General features: G+C 42.7%; 2 protein-coding genes and 1 non-coding gene across 6 annotated transcripts; all 3 read left to right on the forward strand.

The window, feature by feature from the left end:
• Positions 1–923: 923 nt before the first annotated feature.
• Positions 924–12860, forward strand: fermt1 (FERM domain containing kindlin 1). 3 transcript variants are annotated; one of them, XM_048250402.1, is made up of 15 exons: positions 924–1042; positions 2579–2792; positions 4651–4884; positions 5377–5520; positions 6547–6712; positions 7421–7523; positions 7748–7855; positions 9101–9235; positions 9336–9385; positions 10142–10266; positions 10751–10857; positions 10971–11195; positions 11433–11557; positions 11796–11937; positions 12083–12860. In XM_048250402.1, exons 2-15 carry the CDS (start codon positions 2642–2644, stop codon positions 12254–12256), a joined length of 1989 nt encoding a protein of 662 aa, XP_048106359.1. In that variant the 5' UTR covers positions 924–1042; positions 2579–2641; the 3' UTR covers positions 12257–12860. The 3 variants fall into 3 exon arrangements, with proteins under 3 accessions (XP_048106359.1, XP_048106358.1, XP_048106360.1); XM_048250401.1 differs by having other exon boundaries at positions 2630–2792; XM_048250403.1 differs by having other exon boundaries at positions 2633–2792.
• Positions 12861–15240: 2380 nt separating this feature from the next.
• trnar-ucg lies at positions 15241–15313 on the forward strand. Its single transcript has one exon. It is a non-coding gene; the product is annotated as a tRNA-Arg (tRNA).
• Positions 15314–15633: 320 nt separating this feature from the next.
• trmt6 (tRNA methyltransferase 6 non-catalytic subunit) lies at positions 15634–22125 on the forward strand. Of its 2 annotated transcripts, none has more exons than XM_048250498.1 (11): positions 15634–15954; positions 16327–16457; positions 17126–17241; positions 17369–17460; positions 17720–17803; positions 18273–18397; positions 19966–20273; positions 20445–20530; positions 20811–20913; positions 21126–21212; positions 21611–22125. In XM_048250498.1, exons 2-11 carry the CDS (start codon positions 16418–16420, stop codon positions 21794–21796), a joined length of 1227 nt encoding a protein of 408 aa, XP_048106455.1. In that variant the 5' UTR covers positions 15634–15954; positions 16327–16417; the 3' UTR covers positions 21797–22125. The 2 variants fall into 2 exon arrangements, with proteins under 2 accessions (XP_048106455.1, XP_048106454.1); XM_048250497.1 differs by having other exon boundaries at positions 15647–16015.
• The last annotated feature ends 126 nt before the right edge of the window (positions 22126–22251 follow it).

Here is a 22251-nt window from a genome sequence, read left to right on the forward strand (position 1 = left end):
CCAAGTGGCCTTGCCCCCATGAATGGTGAAATTCCAAGCCTGGTTGGTGGTCATAAACTTCCATCACCACACTGAAAATAAATTCTTGCCTAAGGTATTGGAAGTGAGGGGGCAAGTAGAAAAACAATGAAATTGTTGGTGAATCAGCTACTGTCTGGAACAGAGCAGCCTTAAGTGCGTTATTAAATTGCAAACAGAGCAAACAGTGAGTTAAGTTTCACTTAAGTGTGTGTCATAAACTGAGTTCAAATCAGACCATGTCAGTAAATGTGCTTTTATTTTAAGCATTTTATTAAGTGTTAGTATAGTTTCAGCAATTTTGCTTCAAGAATCACTTGGCTTTGAAGTATTCCAAAAAACATTGAGTGAGTTGTACCCTCATGATTAAATACCATTGTACCATGTGTAATGAGATGTTTGAAAAGAAAATACTGGGCAACTACTCCCTCTACTGGCGAGCCCAAGCAAACTTTGTTTCTGTTCTGTTTAACCATAACAGCATCTTTAATAGCATAGAAATGGATTAAACAACAACAAAGGTAATCTTAATAAATTAATGACTAATCGTAGGCTAAACCTTAAAATGACTTAAAAATATATAAAAGTTTGTCTCTTTGGCTTAATTCATCATCAAGAGGGGCATTTCACAAGTCTTACTGAATGATTCACTCGACTGAATAGCGGGGTTATTCATGATCACCAGACCAAATTAGGGAAGAGAAACTCCCATGACTCTGTAAACACACCTAAACAACAGCAAAAAACAGCATAACATTTATACAACAAACACGTTTGTTTAGGCACGCGAGTGTAGCCTACTGTAGTGTGGCAGTTTTTGACCCCTGCAGCTATAATTTCTTTGTTTCCTGCTTCACTGGGGAATGTTTTACACGGCCAGGTAACTTCCCTAGCTTTCTACCACACCTGGGTTAGCTGCGTGGACGCGCCCTGCGCAGCTGTGCAGATGTTGCGAAGATCCTGAACGCTCCTCAGCAAAGAACGTAGGCCTAATACAGGAAATACTGAGCATAATAATACACAGGTAAGTTTGAATTGAATCTGTTTGAGGTATACTGGTCAACTTACTCCATATCTTTACATTTCATTGATTTATGAGAAAGAACCGCGCGATTCGGTGTTCAAAACATCATTGGGAGTTGGAGGGCCTGTTGTTAACTCGCAATCAAGTAGCCTGTTTGGAATGATTTTGCAATGTGCATTGTTTTGAATCACTTCTAGATAGTATCAAGCCTAAGCAACGCAGTGAAGAAGTTGAGGCTTTGTGATCACACATAACTATTTCAAGTGTCAGATTTTCAGGCCTATTCGATTAACTCAGAACCTCTGAATTGCCTGAACATGATAAAATAGGCTGTATTCTCTCAAATATAATCTAAAGTGGGAGCAGTCAATACGATATCCTAGATTGGTAGATAGCCTACATGATGTTGTTGAGTAGCCTACGTTTATGGACACTGGGTTGTTTTTGCTTCATTCTATTACTCTTCTACTACTTTACTACTCTTTTATTTTATTTTATGGCTTGCCTTGGCGTTGTACTTTCCTAACAGCATTAAGCAACCGCGGAGTTCCTGCCTGGACGATGTGCATTCCTCCGCTCTCCTGCAGTAGCCTAGTTTTCGCCTCCTCAGGTGTGTCTGCGAGCAATAGGCTGTATGTGCTCTGAGAAGGGTAAAGAGTCTGACTCGAAGGCTCCTAGCAGTAACGTTTCACCACGCCTATCTTAAAACTATTCAAAGCTTACTTTTCATGGTAGTGTTAAGTGGAATATAGGTTACTGTAGCCTACTACCTCAGTGTGTGAGAGTAAGATCGCAGAATGAAAGAGCAGATACAATAGCGCCGTGGACGCGCACTGTAGATAGCGCAGGGGTTGGAGTCTTGTCTTCACAAAGTCATTGTTCTGTGTGTTTACGTGTAGTTGGATCTGGAATGAGGGTAGCCTAATCTTCTCTGTCAGGAGAGGTTTCTCCCGCTGTGTGCAGTTTAGGATCGTGTCTTGGCACGCCCGGAATGTGTGGGACCAACCCCTGCCTGAATAGTAATAGGCTCATTTCCCAACCCCTCTCTCCTTTTCTTTTTGTCTCATTGCGGGTCTCCCTTTGATCGTAATGGTAGCTCGAGGGAGACAAGACGTAATTAGAGCACAGAGAAATAGCTGCAGTTTGTTTGGCTGTCTGGTTTAATATGTAACCACTTCAAGTTGTCTCTTAGCCATATAAGCAGAAGTGGAAAATGTAATCGGGACGAAATTCCCATACTTTGACATTTCTATATTGTAATTCAATAACCTACCTATTTATTTTTCTGAGAGTCTGCTCAAAAGATTCAGACAGACACACACACACACACACACACACAAACACGGAGAGAGAGGGAGAGAGAGAGCGAGAGAGAGCAAGAGAGACATTTGCACACAACATACAGCAATACCATGGTGTTTAAAATGTATTTCATCCCTTCATCAACAGGCACACTCATGCCCTCAAACATATGTCACATACAGCAATCCAAACTATCCAATCCAATCTTCTTGGGATTTTCTCCTTACTCACCAGACTAGCCTCCAGTCTGGTCCGGTCATTCTATTCACCCTCTCGTTTCCCCAGGAGTGGGCAGCTATGATCAAGGCTGCGGAGATGGGCCACAACTCGTGGGAGCTGTTGGTGGTGGTGGACCAGCATGGTCTGGAGGAGAGCATGAAGTTCAAGATGAGGGTGGAGGGGACCCTACACGTCGGGGGCCTTATGCTGAAGCTTGTGGAAAAGATCAGTGAGTAGCCTAGCCTATAACACCACTCACGTTCAACTGATTGTGACACAGGGACCATACATTCTGGAGAATCGCTGTTGTGGGATAGAAGGTAAAGAATGGTGAATCCCACTTTGAAACTACCTTGCTGAATGTATGGCTAGTTCACCGATTAGTGCCCTCACAGACCATCAGTGGACCACGGACCACTGGCTTGCGTCGGGGTTGTCTGTCCTCATTCATCACGTGCATTAGGGGTGGGACAAAATATAGATCTGGCAATATATCACATAGCTTCTTTTTGCAATACGTTATTGATAGGCTGGTACCAATATCAATATTTTTTATTAAAATATTCAATTCTACCATTTATATAATCTAAATTCATTATCTAAATGGATTAATCCGTCAATTTGAGTCACTACTTCATGTATCCTCATGGTGGCACTTATTAATGCTGTACACATGGTCAAATTATTTATTTATAAGCTAAAACACTTTGTACATTGTTTCAATTCAGTTGTGAAATGCAGTGAATAAATAGGCCTACATAACTCTAGCTTTTTGCCTTTTTCTTCTTATTTAGTTGCACAGCCATGGTGATGTATAGTAGGTGAATCATTTGCAATATAGTGAGTATTGCAGAATTGCTGTATCGTGATATTATTGTCGTTCATGTATCATGTATCATTCATGTGGGCAAAGTATTGTGATAATCTATTCATGATGAGATATTCTGTAATTCACACCCTTACTGTCTAGCACAATTTTATTTCCTTTCAAGCAGCTGGCGAATGTGTATATATATATATATATATATATATATATATGTGTGTGTGTGTGCATGTGTGTGTGTGTGTGTGTGTGTGTGTGTGTGTGTGTGTGTGTGTGTGTGTGTGTGTGAGAGAGAGAGAGAGAGATATTTTACCACTCCCTTATTTGCCATGGTTAATTGTTCTTAGCTCTCTCTTAGCTCTGGCTCTAAGGGTCAAAGTTCACTGTGGGTGCCAACACATGCCTGCTTCAAAGAAGGACTAATCTCATGGTCAACCAATCAAATAGCCGAACACTCTTTACTGACATATGATTTGGTTTGTTAGTGAAAATAAACAAACAAAAACATTGTCTGTACATCATGTTACAGTAAATGTTACCTGACATTGTATAACAGTGACAGTGGGTGATATTGTAGTGGTTAGTTGCTACCGGATAATAAGTGTCTGCTTGTATGTGTGTGTGTGTGTGTGTGTGTGTGTGTGTGTGTGTGTGTGTGTGTGTGCGTGTATGTGTGTGTGTGTGTGTTTTCTCATCATAATTAGTCATACTTCCTGGTGTGAGGCTCAGTGAATGTACACATGACTCACTCTAACACAGGTAGACTGGTCATCAGTGGTCAGGTACAGAGACGGAAGCTGGACACACCCCCTCGTTTCCTGAACTATGAGTGACTCATAGTTTTGATCCCTTAGTTTGATCATACCAGTCTGGACTTGGATGGGTTTTTATTTTACCGTAATCAGATATGTTAGGTGTAAGTGTGTGTGTTTGTGCCCAGGGTGTGTGAATGTGTGTGTGTGTGTGTGTGTGTGTGTGTGTGTCTGTTTCATTCTCTCAGGTTTCAAGTTTTAAGTTCTTTATGACTTTAAGGCGTAAGAACATTAAATGTACCCAGTGTTCCCATTTCTGTTTGTAGTCACAGTAAACTGGATTTAGAGGTTCAGTCCATGACTCTAATACCATACACTTTTGTCACATTCAGTTGTTACTAGATTACTCCTCATGGTCCCCTAGATGTCCGTTCAATGTTGATTACACATTGGTGTTTGTGCGCGCGTGTGTGTGTGTGTGTGTCAACCCATGTGTGTTTACACCCCTGCAGAAGCGCCTCATGATTGGTCAGACCATGCACTGTGGTGGGAGCAGAAGAGCTGCTGGCTGCTGAAGACACACTGGACGCTGGACAAGTACGGGATCCAGGCGGACGCTGACCTGCACTACACGCCGCAGCACAAGCCCCTGTGTCTGCAGCTGCCCAGCATGCGCACCGTGCGCCTCAATGTCAGCTTCTCCAGCGTGGTCTTCAAGACCGTCTCAGAGATCTGCAGGATGCTCAGTGAGTCCATCGATAGGGGATATTTTAGTAGTAGTAGTAATAATACTACTACTAATAATCTTTATTTACAGGGCACTTTTCTAAAGCCAAGTTACAAAGGCAAAATAAAACATAGACATTCAATCCTCTGGTTTAAAAAATAAACAATTAACAATTAAGTCTATGTATGGCAAAATCAAATAACGTCAGGAAAGCCTCTGTGATAAAAGTGTGTTTTAAGGAGAGACTTAAAGGAGGACACCTGATTTATTTTGGCAACTCCTAGGAGTCATGACACTGGCCACTGGTAATCTGCTTAAATCCAGAATCCCTTACACTGCATGTGTATGTGTGTATGTTTGCACGTGTATAGCTCATTAATTAATCAGGCTTCTGTGTGCATGTTTTAGCATTATAGTGATCACACATTAACTTCAATATTAAGTATTCATAACTTTCATAGCATGTTTTTACTTGACGTGAAGTTTCATTGTTTTCATGACTGAATTGTAGACATCAGGAGATCGGAGGAGCTGTCTCTACTCAAACCGCCGGACGACCCCAAGAAGAAGAAGAAAAAAGACAAGAGCACAGAGTGGCAGGTGGACGAGATGCTGACCAATGACATTCTGGACATTACTGCAACTGGAGTCTCAGGTAAGAGAAGACACTACTCTTCAAGTACACCTCACATTCTCTCTCTCTCTCTCTCTTTCTCTCTCCCTCTCTCTCTCTCTCTCTCTCTCTCTCTCTTTCTCTCTCTCCTCTCTCTCTCTCTCTCTCTCTCTCCTTTTCTCTCTCTCCCTCTCTCTCTCTCTCCAAGCATTTCTTCCACACCAGAGAGTAATTACAGAATTGTTGTTATTGTTTATGGTTATGGTTATGGGATTTGGCAGACACTTTTGTCCAAAGCGAATAAATATATATATATATGCAGTGCTACATATATGTATACTGTTTTCTTGTTGTGTGTGTGTGTATGTGTGTGTTTGTGTGTCTATGTCCCTATACCCCTTATCAACGATGTTATGAGTAGCCTGTTCCAAGAATGATAAATCTGAAAATAATACCTCCCAGGTACAGCAGTGCTGATGCATCACTTTTTAACGGCTTTCCACCTCCTGACTGCTTCTGATGGCTCTGCAGGCCGATAAAACACACTCGCCACACACACACCGGACACCAAAGAGCTATAATGCACACTCACCTCAGACACTGACTGGGCACCACAAGAGCTATAATACACACTCACCTCAGACACTGACTGGGCACCACAAGAGCTATAATACACACTCACCTCAGACACTGACTGGGCACCACAAGAGCTACAGTATAGCCTTGAGGGTAAGACCACTACGTCTTTACACTTACAGAGGTAAAAGTACTTTGTTGTGTGCACCGGGAGCCCCTCCACAATAGTATAGAAGTGTAATGATATTTTGAGCCTAATCAGTGGCTTAAGGTAATAGTGATTTGCCCTCATAAATGCATATTCCGGGTCTTACTCAAAACCACTCAGTTTTTAGACTGCAGTTTTCCTTTAATGCAACTGACAGAGAGAAAGACTGACCACAGAGGAAATAGATGCTGCTTTGTAAAGTCTTCCTTCCCTCTTCTCCATGAGATGTTGTGTGTCTGTAGAGTCATGTTGTCGAATTGTTTGGCTATGTGTTCCTTCTCCAGGAAGCCCCGGATTCTACAGCACAAGTATGACGTTCCAGACAGAGAATGGGTTCCAGTACAATCCGAAGAACCCTCTGGCCAAATGCCAGCTGAACCTTCCCCCTGATGAACTCGCTAAGATGTACCTGCCTCTGGACCTGGAGGATAAAGCCATCATCAATGCTGGGTAAGGCCTGGAGAAAAGTGTTGGGCTTAAACATGGAAGAATCTCATTTTCTCACCTAACTTTGAAGTGAAACGACAACGTTATGTTTTGGAGGGAATATGTTACCGTGGGAGGGGATGGGGCATGTATGGGTAAATGTATTGGTGACTGTAAATACCACAAATTGGTGGATTCTTTTTGCACAAAGGTGTGTGTATAGACCCTTTCAACAATAAAAACAAAAACAATGCTTGAACGTTCTATTTGGGCCCCAATCTACTTCCTCTGCATTAAGATAACATATGGAATGTTAAAAAGGAAGTCTTGTGGGGCCAACTATGATGCTGATAATGGAACTCTCTTGAAAGGCTCAGTCAATCTGGCCTCCTAACCATCCCCCAGTGTAATTTGCTCATTCATTCCCTTACTCTCCATTCTGGCTATAATGGCTGCCATGTATCGCATCACCCAGGCAGGGGTTACACATTAGTGGTGATTAGTGACGTTCCTTCACAGTGAAGCGCTTTGGATGCCTTGATAAAGCACTATACACAATACAACATGTTGTTATATGTGTTCTGTATGTGTGTGTGTGTGTGTGTGTGTGTGTGTGTGTGTGTGTGTGTGCAATCATGAATGTATATATGTACTGTAGACGCATGTATGCATTCGCGTACGTTTTTGCTAATGTAGCCCTTGTGTGTGTGTGTGTGTATGTAAACGGCACAGGTGGCTGGACTCGTCGCGCTCTCTGATGGAGCAAGGCATCCAAGAGCACGATCGGCTGCAGCTGCGCTTCAAGTACCACTGCTTCTTTGACCTCAACCCAAAGGTGAGAGGTCATGGACCTTTCGCCTACATCTGAAACCTAAACGATTCACTCAGTTCCACCTCATTCACTCATTAGCCAGGATTCATGCAGCAATCCTTGTAATCGATATTTGGCTGATATGTCTGCCTGCTTCTCTGTGTGTGTGTGTGTGTGTGTGTGTGTGTGTGTGTGTGTGTGTGTGTGTGTGTGTGTGTGTGTGTGTGTGTGTGTGTGTGTCTGTCCAGTATGATGCAGGTCGTATCACACAGCTCTATGAGCAGGCCCGCTGGTCTATCCTACTGGAGGAGATTGACTGCACTGAGGAGGAGATGCTCATGTTTGCTTCACTGCAGGTACACTCAGTGTGTGTGTGTGTGTGTGTGTGTGTGTGTGTGTGTGTGTGTGTGTGTGTGTGTGTGTGTGTGTGTGTGTGTGTGATTGCTAAGGGGGGTATAGAGTGTATGTGTGTGGTATGTGTGATCGCTGAAGAGGTGGTTTAGTACTGTATACGGAAGAGGTGGTTTAGTACTGTATACGTGTGTGTGTGTGTGTGTGTGTGTGTGTGTGTGTGTGTGTGTGTGTGTTTGTGTGTGATTGCTGAAGGGGTGCTGTAGTGCTGTGTGTGTGTGTGTGTGTGTGTGTGTGTGTGATTGCTGAAGTGGTGCTGTAGTGCTGTGTGTGTGTGTGTGTGTGTGTGTGTGTGTGTGTGTGTGTTTGTGTGTGATTGCTGAAGGGGTGCTGTAATGCTATGTATGTGTGTGATTTCTGAAAGGGTGGTGTAGTGCTGTGTGTGTGTGTGTGTGTGTGTGTGTGTGTGTGTGTGTGTGTGTGTGTGTGTGTGTGTGTGTGTGTATGTGTTGAAGAGATGGTGTGGTTAGGGGTTGGATTTCTCTCCCAGAGGAGCATGAAAAGGCTCTGCTCCTGTTCACTCCAGTTCTGACTCACATTCCTGGAGCTCCCACAGGCTTCAAGCTCCTGCACCCATGTTGCATTGCAGTCAGAGAGAAAACAGATCCTGTGCCTTTGTCTTCACTGGTTTAGTGCCAAAGCATTTCACTGCACTGGCCTCACTGACCATGCATGATAACACTATCAATCTCAGTGGTGGTATGGATGGATGGATGGATAGATAGATAGATAGATAGATAGATAGATAGATGATAGATAGATAGATAGATAGATAGATAGATAGATAGATACATTGGTTGATTGATTGATTGATTGATTGGCTGATTCATTAATTCACCCTCAAAGGGAAATTATACTGTTTAATCTTAACTGCAGAATAAATAAAGGACTTCCTGATAAACAACAAACATCTTTCTGTATCTTATCATCATCATCATCTAAACATGTATCTTATTTTATTTAACCAGCCCTGTCATTAAGCACAGCTTCTTAATTAGCATAAGGAATTGAATGTCTTTATACTGAAATTTCTTTATAACTGAAATGAGAATGGCCTGGATCTTGCCTAATTTTGCCTGAATCTGGCTAATCACACCACTGTGATCCTACTGTGTTACTCCAGATGTAAATGTATATCTATTCTAGATGTAAATCCAGATGAGCTTCATCTTCTTATTCTGTCCCTTCAGTACCACATCTGCAAGCTGACCAGCATGTCATCAGACCAGAACAACCGCTCAGACGAGGGGGACATCGACGAGGTGGAGGCAGCTCTGTCTAACCTGGAGATGACCCTGGAGGGGGGGACTGCTGACAGTTTACTGGTGTGCACACACACACACACACACACACACACACACACACACACATAAATACTAGCTTCAAATGCAGCACTTTGATCGTTGATGTTGCTTTGCCTTCCAGGAGGACATCACAGATATCCCCAAACTAGAAGGCTACCTAAAGCTCTTCAGGTGAGGGAAATACCTTGTACTTACTGTGGCTCAGGGGCTATAGGAGGTTGGAAGGTCGCTTGTACGATCCCGGCTTCTCCTGACCTCTTGATCTCCTGTTCTTGAGGACTCAACCTTTATACAGCCGTTGTGCAGGTTGGCACCTTGAATACTGTATCAGCCTTCACCATTAACACTGGTGTTTGTGAATGTGTGTGAATAGGTAAATATGTAAGACATTAACCTGTTAAGCACTTTTAATGCTTTAAGTGTTATATCAATGCAGTCCATTTAGGTTTTGTTTATTATTATGACTGCCGCGCAGCGAAGCGGCGGTCATATAGGTTTAGTCAGATTTGTTTTGTTTTTTTCTTTTTCGCATGGCCAATTTTCTGTCAAGGATTCCCGGGACACTGAAAGACCGGGGTACATGAAACTTGGTGGGCATGTAGCCGCACATGGATAGCATGGAACCATCATTTTCCGTTTTGATCTGTAGCCCCCCCCACTGCTAACAAGAGAGTTCAGATAACCCGGAGCAGTAAGCTGCCTGCTACAGCGGTGCTCGGAGAGCAGGGGGAGCATGTGAGAGTGCTCCACAGTGCTCATCCACTTCCCCTGTCCACATTTTTCCTACTGGGTCGGGGATCGAACCGGCAACACTTTGGTTACAAGTCGGAAGCCCTAACCAGTAGGCCATGGCTGCCCCCAAGCCATGTAGGCTGGTGTCCTAAAGTGTTCTTCTCAGACACAGTCTTTCTCTCCATTACATTGCAGGCCCAAACGTCTGACACTGAAGCCTTATAAGGATTATTGGTTCGTTTTTAAGGACACTACCATCTCCTACTATAAGAACAAGGAGTCAGCCAGCGGTGAACCCATAGAGCAGCTCCATCTCAGGGGTGAGGATGCATATCACAAACTCATGTACACTGTCACAGTAACACTACCAGTTAGCAATGGCAGCATTAGTCGACTTGTAATAATAATATTCATCCATTACACTTGTAATAATAGCAATAATAGCAATAACATTATGGACAGCTTGCGGTGTGTATCTGTCTTGAGTTGAGCTAATTCTGCATTCCTGTTTTGTCCTCCATCACGTTGTGTACTGTTTAATAGGCATGGTTGTTGATAGGCCGCTGTAGGAAATCGCCTAGCACAAAGAATGTAGCCCCTTTCCTGTGTATATCGGAAATAGAATAAAAAATAGCCCTGTGGTTTGGGTCTCATGTCTCTGTGGTTGGCCTGGTGACTGCCTGCTGAACTGAGTTGCGAGGTAGACATTGGTTAGTGTTCTTGAGTTTGAGCCTCATGCTTCTTTGCTCATAACTGCCCGCTGATCTGTGCCCATCCTCATGACTGCCCGGTGACCTGTGCTAGGCTGTGAGGTGGTGCCAGACGTAAACGTGACGGACAAGAAGTTTGGCATCAAGCTGATGATCCCTGTGGCTGACGGCATGAACGAGATCTACATCCGCTGTGAAGATGTGAGTTTCTCTCTCTCTCTCTCTCTCTCTCTTGCTTTCCTCTTTGGCCAGCTCTCTTTCTGGGTGAAGTACACCTGTTGCCACCTGTTGATATTCGGTCTCCCTAAATGTAGGAGACGCAGTATGCCAAGTGGAAGGCTGCCTGCATCTTGGCCTCGAAGGGGAAGACGATGGCCTACAGCTCGTACCGCACGGAGGTCAAGAACATACAGTCTTTCCTGCAGATGAAGAGTCTGGCGCCACCTTCTGGCCAAACCAGTCCTGATCCAGACTCCATGGACATGAATGCTGAGAGTTTTGTGTCGCCGCGCTATGTCAAGAAATACAAATCCAAACAGGTGAGGAACAGAGCTGGAGAGCATAGATCAGAATGTGAGGGAAATATTTTTTTATCAATCCTGCCCACCCAGAGGACTCATACTGCTGGAAATATTTGTATTTAATTATTGAAACAGTTAAGTCTTCAAGGAAGTCAGTGAAATGTTACTGAGCCTTCAAATGTCATGACGTTGTCTATAGACTTGTTTATTTACTAATAGTCAGCTGTTGCTGCTTTGTGTTCTCATTGACTTAAGCTGACCACACGGATTTTGGAAGCCCACCAGAACGTGTCCAAGATGTCCCTCATGGATGCAAAGATGCGTTTCATCGAAGCCTGGCAGTCCCTACCTGAGTTTGGCATCAAGTACTATGTTGTCAGGTAGCGGCAGTCAGAGTCATGTACTGAAACAGCAGATAGTACAGTGATGCTGTATAGCTACTGTATCAGTGCTTACTAAGCTGTGAAGCCATAAAGATATTCTTAAGGGCTAAAGCCAGGGAACTCTTATTTGCTAAAAATGAATCCTGACCTCACATCCTAAAACCAGATCTGTATGCATCATGATTAGACAATTAATGCACTGTGCTAACATCCATACATGTTATGTTGATCACAGATTCAGAGGAAGTAGGAAAGATGAGGTCCTGGGCATCTCCTACAACCGGCTGATCCGGATAGACATGTCGACAAGCCTGCCTGTTACCACCTGGCGCTTCTCAAACATGAAACAGTGGAACGTTAACTGGGAAATCAGACAGGTGACGATCACACCAACATTACATTACATTACATTACATTACATTACATTACTGACAAACATACATTAATGCTGAATTATGCTCTCATAACTCTCACTGTAGTTCTTGGTGTGGACTTGCCTTTACTGTTCCTGTCCTGTTCCAGGTCACCATTGACTTCGACCAGAACGTGTCTCTGGCCTTCTCTTGCATAAGCTGTGATTGCAAGGTGGTGCACGAGTACATCGGTGGCTACATCTTTCTCTCCACCCGCTCCAAGGACCAGAACGAGTCGCTGGACGAAGATCTCTTCCACAAACTCACCAGTGGCCAGGAGTGACTGGAGTGACCATTTTTATTTCATTATTATGTTTTATTGTGTTAAATTTGAGTCCAGGATTCCAAAGAAGAGAGCTCTAGAGCAAGCTACACTACCATCACACCATGTCCTAGCTGCATGTGACATAAGTGAGTTTCAGTGTCAAAATCAGTTTGATTACTTTGTTTTCAATTATAACGGCCTAACTGGATGCGAGGTGACTTTTTTGAGAACTTCTCCCTACAGCCTAGGTGTCCCATGCAGACAAGATTCGTAAACTGAAAACATGATGTGTAAAGAACGTATTTAAATTGAGACAACATAAAACGATAACGATATAGTGTGGATGTAGCCTTTGTCACCCGGTTCCACTGGCAAGATCAGGACAATCTGGTAAGGGATGGAAACTAGATCTAAAACTAGACCTGTCTGACATGGAAGAATTGAGGACTTCATTCCATTGCCTTTGAAATTGCTTTAATTTGAGTTTTTTTACAAGTTTAAATGTGTTTAAAAGGTTTGAAGACCTTTGTATCTTGTCATAGTAGGCTTTCTTTAATGTTTTTATAAGTGGGTAAAGTGAACCGTTGCTGCTGTTTACAATAAATGTAAAGAAAAAAAACAGGCCGGTATGTGTGATGATTTTAAACTCTTGACTGTCCACACTTGCTGTATGAAGTATATGCATCTCTACCCTTGAGGTGATCACCACTTCATTAATAGTCAGCACACATTGCCTCTCAAGGCCAGTCAATTTTGCTACTGTCAGTTATAAAAACTCATACTCCTCCATGGCAAAAATTTCACACACTGCATCAGTCTCTTCGGGGTTCTGGTAGGGAAGTTTTGCAGCCTGTTTGACCAGCAGCAAAGTGAATTTCTGACGCCGTCTTACAGTAATTGTGGCATTGTTTTGGCAAATTTACACTTTTGCTCACAGCTCAATTTGATTTGGTTCCCACAACAAAAAATCCAGCAGCAAAATGTATACTGTGTCAATATCTTGTGGTGCAAAGGTTAAAAGTTAAAACAAATTTCACATGCTACACCGCTACCCTGTTCTTTAGAAATAGGTCATACTTTGGAAAATTGCTTCCATGGGGGCTTTAATTGACATATTTCACTATCTGAAGACATGTATGTGTCAATATCTTGTGAAGGTTCAAAACGTATAGAATTTGACATGTTGAATCACTACCACAATCCGTGTATGCACACCAAATGTTGTGCAATGTTGTTCCAAAGGCATTGCAATTGACACATTTTAATAGGTGCTTGGACCCCTATGATCACCACTTCTGGATGCGGGAATTTGCATCTAATGTACAGACTTTTTTCATTAATACACACACACACACAGGAACATCAACATGCACACACAGGCACACTGGCTGTGCACACAAGTTTGTACAGACATGTGCATGGACACACACACACACTGGCACCTGCACACAGACACACACACACACTGATACATTGTGAAAATCTACGTACAGCAGCGATGCGTAATTCCTATGACCACCACCATGGCATAAGTGTACTGTGCAATGCGGATACAGACGGATATCTGGGAGTCGCCATCATATGTTTGTATTATGTACAGACACACACACACATGCATACAGGAGGTGTGCAAACAGGTATACTATACACGCATACAGTTGTACATAGCCTATAGGTATACACCTACAGGAACACACATTCGCACACAGATAAAATTCAGACCCCACAATGCAGTGTGTAATATTACAATGGCAGAAGTGTAGCCTACTTGTGCAATGCAAACACAGACATACATTTTGGTGTCACCAAAAACACTTGCATAGCCTACAGTTGCAGACTTGGTGCACATAGGTTTGTGACCTTATAGAGTTAAAGGTGAGTATTAGAACCCATATATTTGAACATGGTGAAATGTACATGTAAGCTATAGGCTGTAGCTAATTTGAGTTTCAACAGCAACCAAGAGGGGAGCATGAGCAGATTTTGCAGAGGAGGCTAGGACTACTGCCTGCTATAGGGCATAGCCTACAGGTGTGCTCATGGAGCCTATTCTTTCACACAAGCTTACGATCACTTGGAGGTGCAAACAATATCGTGTTTTGGTTGACTTGACCATCAGGTAACTTTGAAACAGGGATCTTACTTTGGATAGACAATAGCAATATATAGGAGTGTATAACGTCAAAATGTAGACGAGAAACTCAACATTATGCACCTTTTAGTGTTCTAAAAACGTCAAATAGCTAATTATAGTTATCAAAATGATGGGAGCCAGAAGTGAACACACATGGATAACTATAAAAACTGCTTTCATTATAGGCCACAACTAAATACAACAAAAAGCTTTTAGAACCCTTGAGCAAGCTCCTTTATGTGCTTTTGTTTGTCTAACAACATGGAGTTACTGCCCACACATATTGACAAATATCCACATATGCCCCCAAGTTACATTACATGTTACATGTTTTTTAATTATTATTATTACTATGTCTACATTATTCTCTTATATTTTCCATATTTATGTAATGCTGGTCTAAACTTTATCCTTGCACTGTTGGACTATTTGCACTACAACCATGACACACACTCATAGAGGACCTTACCATGCATAGGCCTACTGAATCTATCACTGTAAAAGTCTCATGCTTATACACCCCTTAGTACATTCATGTGGATTTTTTCATTTTATTTAGTATATTTTATTGTCCACATAAGTCAAGTCAAGTCAACTTTATTTATAGCGCATTTCATACACAGGGGTCATTCAATGTGCTTTACATAAACAAAAGCAAACAGGAATAGCTGATAAAAGCATAGAAGTGCAATAGTCAAAGAATAGTTTAAAAAGTAAAGAATAAAAAATATGGATATGGATTTGTTATTTTATCATCCTGTTTATGTTGTACGTGATGCCTTAAAGCTACTATCTATCTATCTATCTATATAAATATATATTATTTTCTTAAGCATTAAGTTGTGCAGCATAGTACAATATATCAGATGACCGCGTGGCCTAATGGATAAGGCGTCTGACTTCGAATCAGAAGATTGAGGGTTCGAGTCCCTTCGTGGTCGCATCTTTAGGTGAAAGTTATAATCCCGTCGGCTGTGTAGCAATTGTATTCCGATTTAGTACAGACCATTATACCAGCTAGTAAGGTAAAAAGCTCGTAAGCCTGTTGAATGTTACTGAAACATGCGCATTTCACTAAAGCTACTTCCTGTAATAACCTAATGACTAATCATCCCTGGGTAGCCTGGATATTAGTAGCCTATGCTATGCTATAGCTTCCATACATTCCTTGCATGATTCATTATTAGTATAGATTTTTTTTTTATCTTACTCTTCTCTTACAAAAATTGATAGGCCTAAAGTAACAAAGTGTGATGCGGATGTAACCAAGTCATAAAGTAATCACTGCCGCTGCGTTCTCTGTGATCTGTTAGCAATCCTGCTCATACAAGAGCATTTGATTAGTCTTGTCTATTCGCTAAGGAAACGCCGGTGTAGTATGCAAGTTACACGTGGGGGTGCCTAGGGCTAGTCTTTACCAGTGAATAATTTCATTTGATTGTATTTCTGTTGTACGTAAAAGGGAATAGGGATCCTGCATACCACAATACAAGTGTCTGGCTAGTTAGCCAGCTAGAGCTGTCACATTTTGCAATGGCGGACAACGGAGACGACATAGATGCAGAGTACAGAATCCGTGATGGTGATTATGTTGTGTTGAAGCGAGGTGATGTTTATAAAGCTGCACAGATTCAAAAGAAAAGGTTAGCAACCGATATGTCTTCTTTTTGCGCTTGTAGTGTTTGAGTTGTATGTCGTTGTGTGATGAAGCTAGTGGAAACGTTAATACGGTGAAACTAACGTTAGCTCTTCATATTAGCTAACTCTAGCTACCTAACATTAATGTAACGTTAACCTCACACTTGTTCTTGAACCTAGAAGTAAAACTGATTTGATCGTGACCTAGGATATAACAGATTAGATAACACGTAACGTTAAGGTAACAAGTGCAGTAATACCAGTTGTACAAATACAATTCCTGTTACTGATATTTTAATGCTCTAATGTCATACAGAAAAATCGTCTTTGAAAAACAATGGTTCTTTCTCGATAATGCCGTGGGACAATTGTACGGGACGACATTTGAAATCGAAGCAGGTGGAGCCATGAAACCACATGCAGCGAAGCAGGATGTCAGTGCTGCAGGTAAGATTATTGTTACTGTATCCACCAGTAATGCCCACCTGCGCTATAGCCTAACAGTAGTTTATATTTTGTGCCTAAGTCACTTAGGAAGGTATATTTGGTGCAAAAGTGGCGAGCACATTTAACTGCAGATTTTGCATGCGCACACTAGTCATAAATGTGTAACAGTAAAGTTAAAGTGGTAGCCTACATATTTTTTTTTTTTTTATCTTGTTAACACAAAATAGGGGCTACGGGTTCACAAATCCTTGTTACAGGTACACAAATCCTATCCTGTGAGTCACAACTTTCAAGAGTCATGCACTCGACACTTGCACTGATGTGCAAATGTGTTTCGCACCAACTGCGCTGCAACGATTGGAGCAAAAGTGTCGAGTGCATGACTTGAAAGTTGTGACTCACAGGATAGGATTTGTGTACCTGTAACAAGGATTTGTGAACCCGTAGCCCCTATTTTGTGTTAACAAGATATAAAAAAGATATGTACAACTTCAACTTTACTGTTACACATTTATGACTTTAGTGTGCGAATTAAATGCAGTTAAATGTGCTCGCCACTTTTGCACCAAAAATACCTTCATAGTCACTAGGCCTACTACTCGTGCACATCGCTATTCTATCGCCTATTAAATAGTTCCCCTCACTTCGTGCTTTATATTTTCCCATAGACAGAGATGGAAAGAAGGCAGGAACTGATAACAGGAACATTGTAGATGATGGCAAATCTCAAAAACTCACCAGGGACGACATTGAGACATTAAAAGAGCAGGGCTTGAAAGGACAGGTAAGTGCACAGCACACACAAAATATGTCTCTTCAGATGGGGTGTAATTTACTTCATATATATATACACACATAGCCCTGTGTGTCTTGGTGTGTGTCCATAATACCTCCAACTTTTCCACCACTAGGAGATTGTACAACAACTGATAGACAACAGCACAACATTTAAGGACAAGACAGAGTTTGCCCAAGAGAAGTACATCAAGAAGAAAAAGAAAAAGTAAGTTTAAAAAGGCTGTTCTATTCAACCCGTCAGTGGGACAGATCTTTCATCACATGATGTTCTAAACATTTCTCCAACTACTAACATTGGATTTGGTTCAGTACTGGATCCTGTGTGTTGGTGTTTGTTTGTGTGGATGGGTGGGCTGGGGTTCCATACTGCACTGATGATAGGCCAATATATCAGTGCATCCCTACTTTTGAAGTGTACAGGAAAATTGTGTGTGTGACTGACTAGTCTGGCGGTGTCCTTGAAGGTATGACAACAATGTGACTGTGCTGAGGCCCTCCACACGGATACTGGCTATGATGTACCATGGCAGAGAACCAGGCAAAATATGGTGAGTGGAACAGAACACCGTGGAGCTTTTCTCTACCTTTCTATTCCCTCCCTCTCTTTTCTCACACTTTAACTTTGACTTATATCCCCCTCTTCCTTATGTGACCTTGGTGAAGTGGGTGTCCTTGGTGTCTCTAGAGATGACAGAGAACACACATACACCAATCACCTCCTGTCGCTTCTGCTTGTCCTCTCACTCCTCCCCTTTCTATCTCCTTGGGCCCAAATTTAAATGATGGACAATGGACAAAGTGTCTTGTAATAAACTAAAGCGATGAACCAAAGCTATTCTGTGGGAGCATTGAGCTGACCCATTGATGTTTATGCACAGGGTCTTTGTTGTGGTATTAAATTGGCAAATGGATTATTGGTTATTAAGTGAAGTGTTATTAATTTAAAGTGTCTGTGTCTGTCTCTCTCTCTCTCTCTCTCTCTCGGTTTAAAATGTGTGTACTTTCTCTCGTCTCCAGTCACCTGCGCTATGACACACTGGCTCAGATGCTGGCGCTGGGCAACATCCACGCCGGCAGTAAGGTGCTGGTGTTTGAAACCTGCGCTGGACTGGTGCTGGGAGCCGTCATGGAGAGGATGGGAGGTATGGATCAGTCACCTGACCACTGACATTTAACCTTTGACCCCCACTTTCTCACCTGACCTATAGTTATGCTCTGCCCTTGGTTGGCTGCATGGGTCAACAATACTAAATTTTACCCAGTTAACCCACTGGCGCCTTAATGCAGGGGCTTACCTGGGCTTCAGCCCAGGGGCCCCGACCAATGAGGGGCCTCCTAATAATAATAATGATAATCAATAATATTAAACGGCCGTGTCCAGATTACAAGGCGTCAGTCATAGCCTACTCTGGAGCTAGCCTAATCGAGCACATCGCACTGCTCTACAATGACATCCATGCAGAGGCCCCCTTTGTCTTCTCTTCTAAAGTGTAACAAAATGTAACAAAACTTAATAAATTCCAATGGGTGTGTAGAGGAGCTAGAGGAGAGGCTGAAACTGAATGACAAACTTACAAACTCTGGAGATAACGTGGGTTGGATTGAAGCAACGATAAACGAATGACGTGGATTCCTGTAACTGTCCATGAAAACAGAAGGCATAGCAGGTAAATATCGTAGCAAATAGCCTGGCAAATTTCACTTGTCTCACTGGAGTGAACGCAGAACATGGGCTGTTGCGCAAAGAAATGAATTAGTTATCAGCATCTCCCTTCACCAAAAGCTAAGTTTGTGCTAACCCATTCGCACAAATAATAGCCTATGTTATGTTTTTTCCATTGTTAACGTGAGATATGTCTCCATGTAGGGTAGTATAGTGATAATGCATAAGGTAGCCAATGTTCACGTCACATGAGCCAGCTGCTTGTTCTGTAGGCTAAAAGTATTTATGTCCCTCCCAAGCTGCGTTAAAATGGTGTGTTAAGTGGACAGAATTTCAAAAAACCTCCTGGGGAACACCCCGACACGACAAACACATGCACTTTTGAATAGCTTGAAACGTGCATATGTGTAGCCTAACGCATCTTTTAACTTAGCCAGCCAGTGTTGTAAGAGTTCAACGCTTGTTTTCATGCAGTAGGCTTGCCTTTTTGATAAGCGATGTCAGGGGTAGGCTGACGTGATTAAGGAGGGCTTTCTGTTCCTGTTTATGTAAAGGTTTTACATAGGCTCAATAATGCGCACGTTAAATAGGCGGGTCAGATCACGGGCCGGGTATCATTTAATCATAATTAATTTTTGCGGTTGGGGGGGGGCCTTAAAAACATAGAGCCCAGGGGCCTCAGGTGGTATTAAGGCGCCCCTGAGTTAACCTCCAGAAAGGCTTATGAAATAATCAGATCATGAAGCAGTGCGATGCAACGCAACGTTTTGAGCAGAACTTTGTCAGATGCCCCGTCTCTATTTTCTTTCTGTTGCTTGCATTGCTCTGCTATTTTGAACAAGAAATATGATTCAATAGAAAGGCATATCTAACGGATTCAAAGTAGACAGAGAGGATTTAATGCTACAAGACAGGCGCTCGCTCGGAGGTGTTAGGCACAAAACCAATACTAGAAGTGCAGCAATCAACATTACATCAACACAAATGCAACACAAAGTTGACTGATGAGGCCTGATCATCTCTCATCTCTCTCTCCCCTCCATCCAGGCTATGGCTCAGTGATCCAGTTCTACCCTGGTGGAGGGCCCACACGGGCGGGCATGGAGAACTTTGGCTTCCCCCCTCACTTCCACCAGACACTGCACGAGTTCCCCCTCTGCAAGGTGAACGCCTTGTTGGCCGGCAGGCTGGAGGCGGAGGAGGGCCCAGAGGCTGCCGGCGAACCCCAGGAGGAGGCCTCCAGCGGGGCAGAGGTTAAGGAGGAGGCCCCTGAGGAGACCCAGGAGATGGAGGTCACTGCAGAGGGAGACGAGTCCAAGGAGAAGGAAAGGCAGGAGAAGCGTCGGGAGAGGAAGGTAAAGAGGCTGAGATGTTTTCTCTCTTTAGCGGTCTGTAGCTTTCAGGGTCATTGCATGTGGAAGAGTGTGCTTCCTGACATGTTTTGCATTAGCTATTTAGATACTCAAATGACAATAAATTGTTTGTTTGTTTGTTTTTGTTTGTTTGTTTGTTTGTTTGTTGCCTAGGTTTATGAGAGGAAAGTGAAGATGGAGGAGAAGAGGAAGAAGCTGACTGCCACTGCAGCACTACTGGAGGAAAGGCATGCAGATGGGTGAGCGTTTTTGTTTTTTTAAATCATTATCATCATAAATCATTTTCAACCATTCTGTTCTCTCTAACTTTCTCTTTCTCTATCTCTTTGTCTTTCATCTTTCTTTCTTTCTCTCCAGCTTGATGTGTCTGTCTCCTTGTTATACCCCCACTAGCATCCCTCTGTTAGATAAATACTCTTGGCTCTCTGGACTGCCTCTTCACCAGACCTCCTGTGGCACAGCGATGCTTCTCTGTCAGAAATAGTTGTGTAATCACCCTTCCTCCTTCTCCTCCTTTAGGCTGGTGATAGCGAGTCGGTTCCACCCCTGCCCGGTGCTGCTGGGTCTACTCAAGTTCCTGGCCCCCTCCAGGCCGTTTGTGGTGTACTGCCAGTACAGAGAGGTACGGCCAAAGACCCTCTAGAACCATTCCAGACCTCTAGATCTAGTTCAAGAGCTGTAGAACATCATTATTTCTTCTTAAAATTTGGATTTTTTCTTTAGTGTTACAGTCTTAAAGGACAGGCTTGTTTGACATTTTAAAAAGTATGAATGCACTAGGTGGTGTTGACTGTTTTATGAAATGTTCTGTTTTCTGCCCTCTCATTCTCTCAGCCTTTGATTGAGTGTTACACTAAGCTCAGGGAACAGGGCGGAGCCATCAGCATGCGATTGACAGACAGCTGGCTCAGGCAGTACCAGGTGATTTACCCCAACTGACTCATCCAATCAAAAACCAGGCCTCATCCCCATAATTTTGTCACAATGACTATAGGCTACAATAAGCCTTTTGCAGGAGATGGACATTTTTAGTAGGCTTTGAAATAGACACGTGTGTTGCATGATCTAATGTAAAGTTTAAAGGATGGAAGACCAGTTGCCTTGGGCATCAAGTTTTTTTTTTTTTTTTTTTGTATTTTCATAATAGTCTTTAAAAGTAATTGTAAGGTGAATAATTATCTTAATTCATGACAATTATTTTACAATTGTACAATTATTTTACACACACACACACACACACACACACACACACACACACACACACACACACACACACACACATACACCCAGTGTGACTCCTCCATGTCTAACCTACGCAGGTGTTGCCAAACCGGACACACCCTGTCCTCCTGATGAGTGGGGGCGGGGGCTACCTCCTCACAGGGACCACCGTTGCCATGGATACCGCCAAAGCCACGACGAAGCAGGCAAAGGAAGAGGAGCCAGCATCCAAGAGGATCCGCCTGGAGGATATGGACGGTGCAAGCAGCAACAACTCTGCCTAGCACCGCGATCTGATTGGACAGAGAAGTGCAGAAACGGACGCAGACTCCGTGCCAGATCTCCGTCGGAATCAGCAACTTCTTGTCCGGGTGCCACAGAGGATGTGCACAATCACTTGCTTATTTTTTTTAATACTACAAAGAGTGTTTTTATTTTTTGCTTTTGTGTCTTGCCTCCCACAATGCTTTGCGGCGTGTGGATTGTGGGTTATTTATGTCTGTGAGACAGGAAGTGCCATGCTAAAGTTGAACTAACAGGCATATAAGGTTCACTCCTGGACACATTGTCTGCATGTACAGGACTTTGAATAAAACAGAATATATAAAAACAACTAATTGTTTCCCACATTATCTTCGGGAGCATCCTTTATTAGCCATGTTATTATCTATGAAAAAACTTTAATAGATAGTATTTTTTGGCCATTCTAGTCATTTGTTTACATCCTAAAGATGGTGAC

Source organism: Alosa alosa, chromosome 8 (assembly GCF_017589495.1).
Source record: "Alosa alosa isolate M-15738 ecotype Scorff River chromosome 8, AALO_Geno_1.1, whole genome shotgun sequence".
In the NCBI taxonomy this organism is placed as follows: Eukaryota; Metazoa; Chordata; class Actinopteri; order Clupeiformes; family Clupeidae; genus Alosa; species Alosa alosa.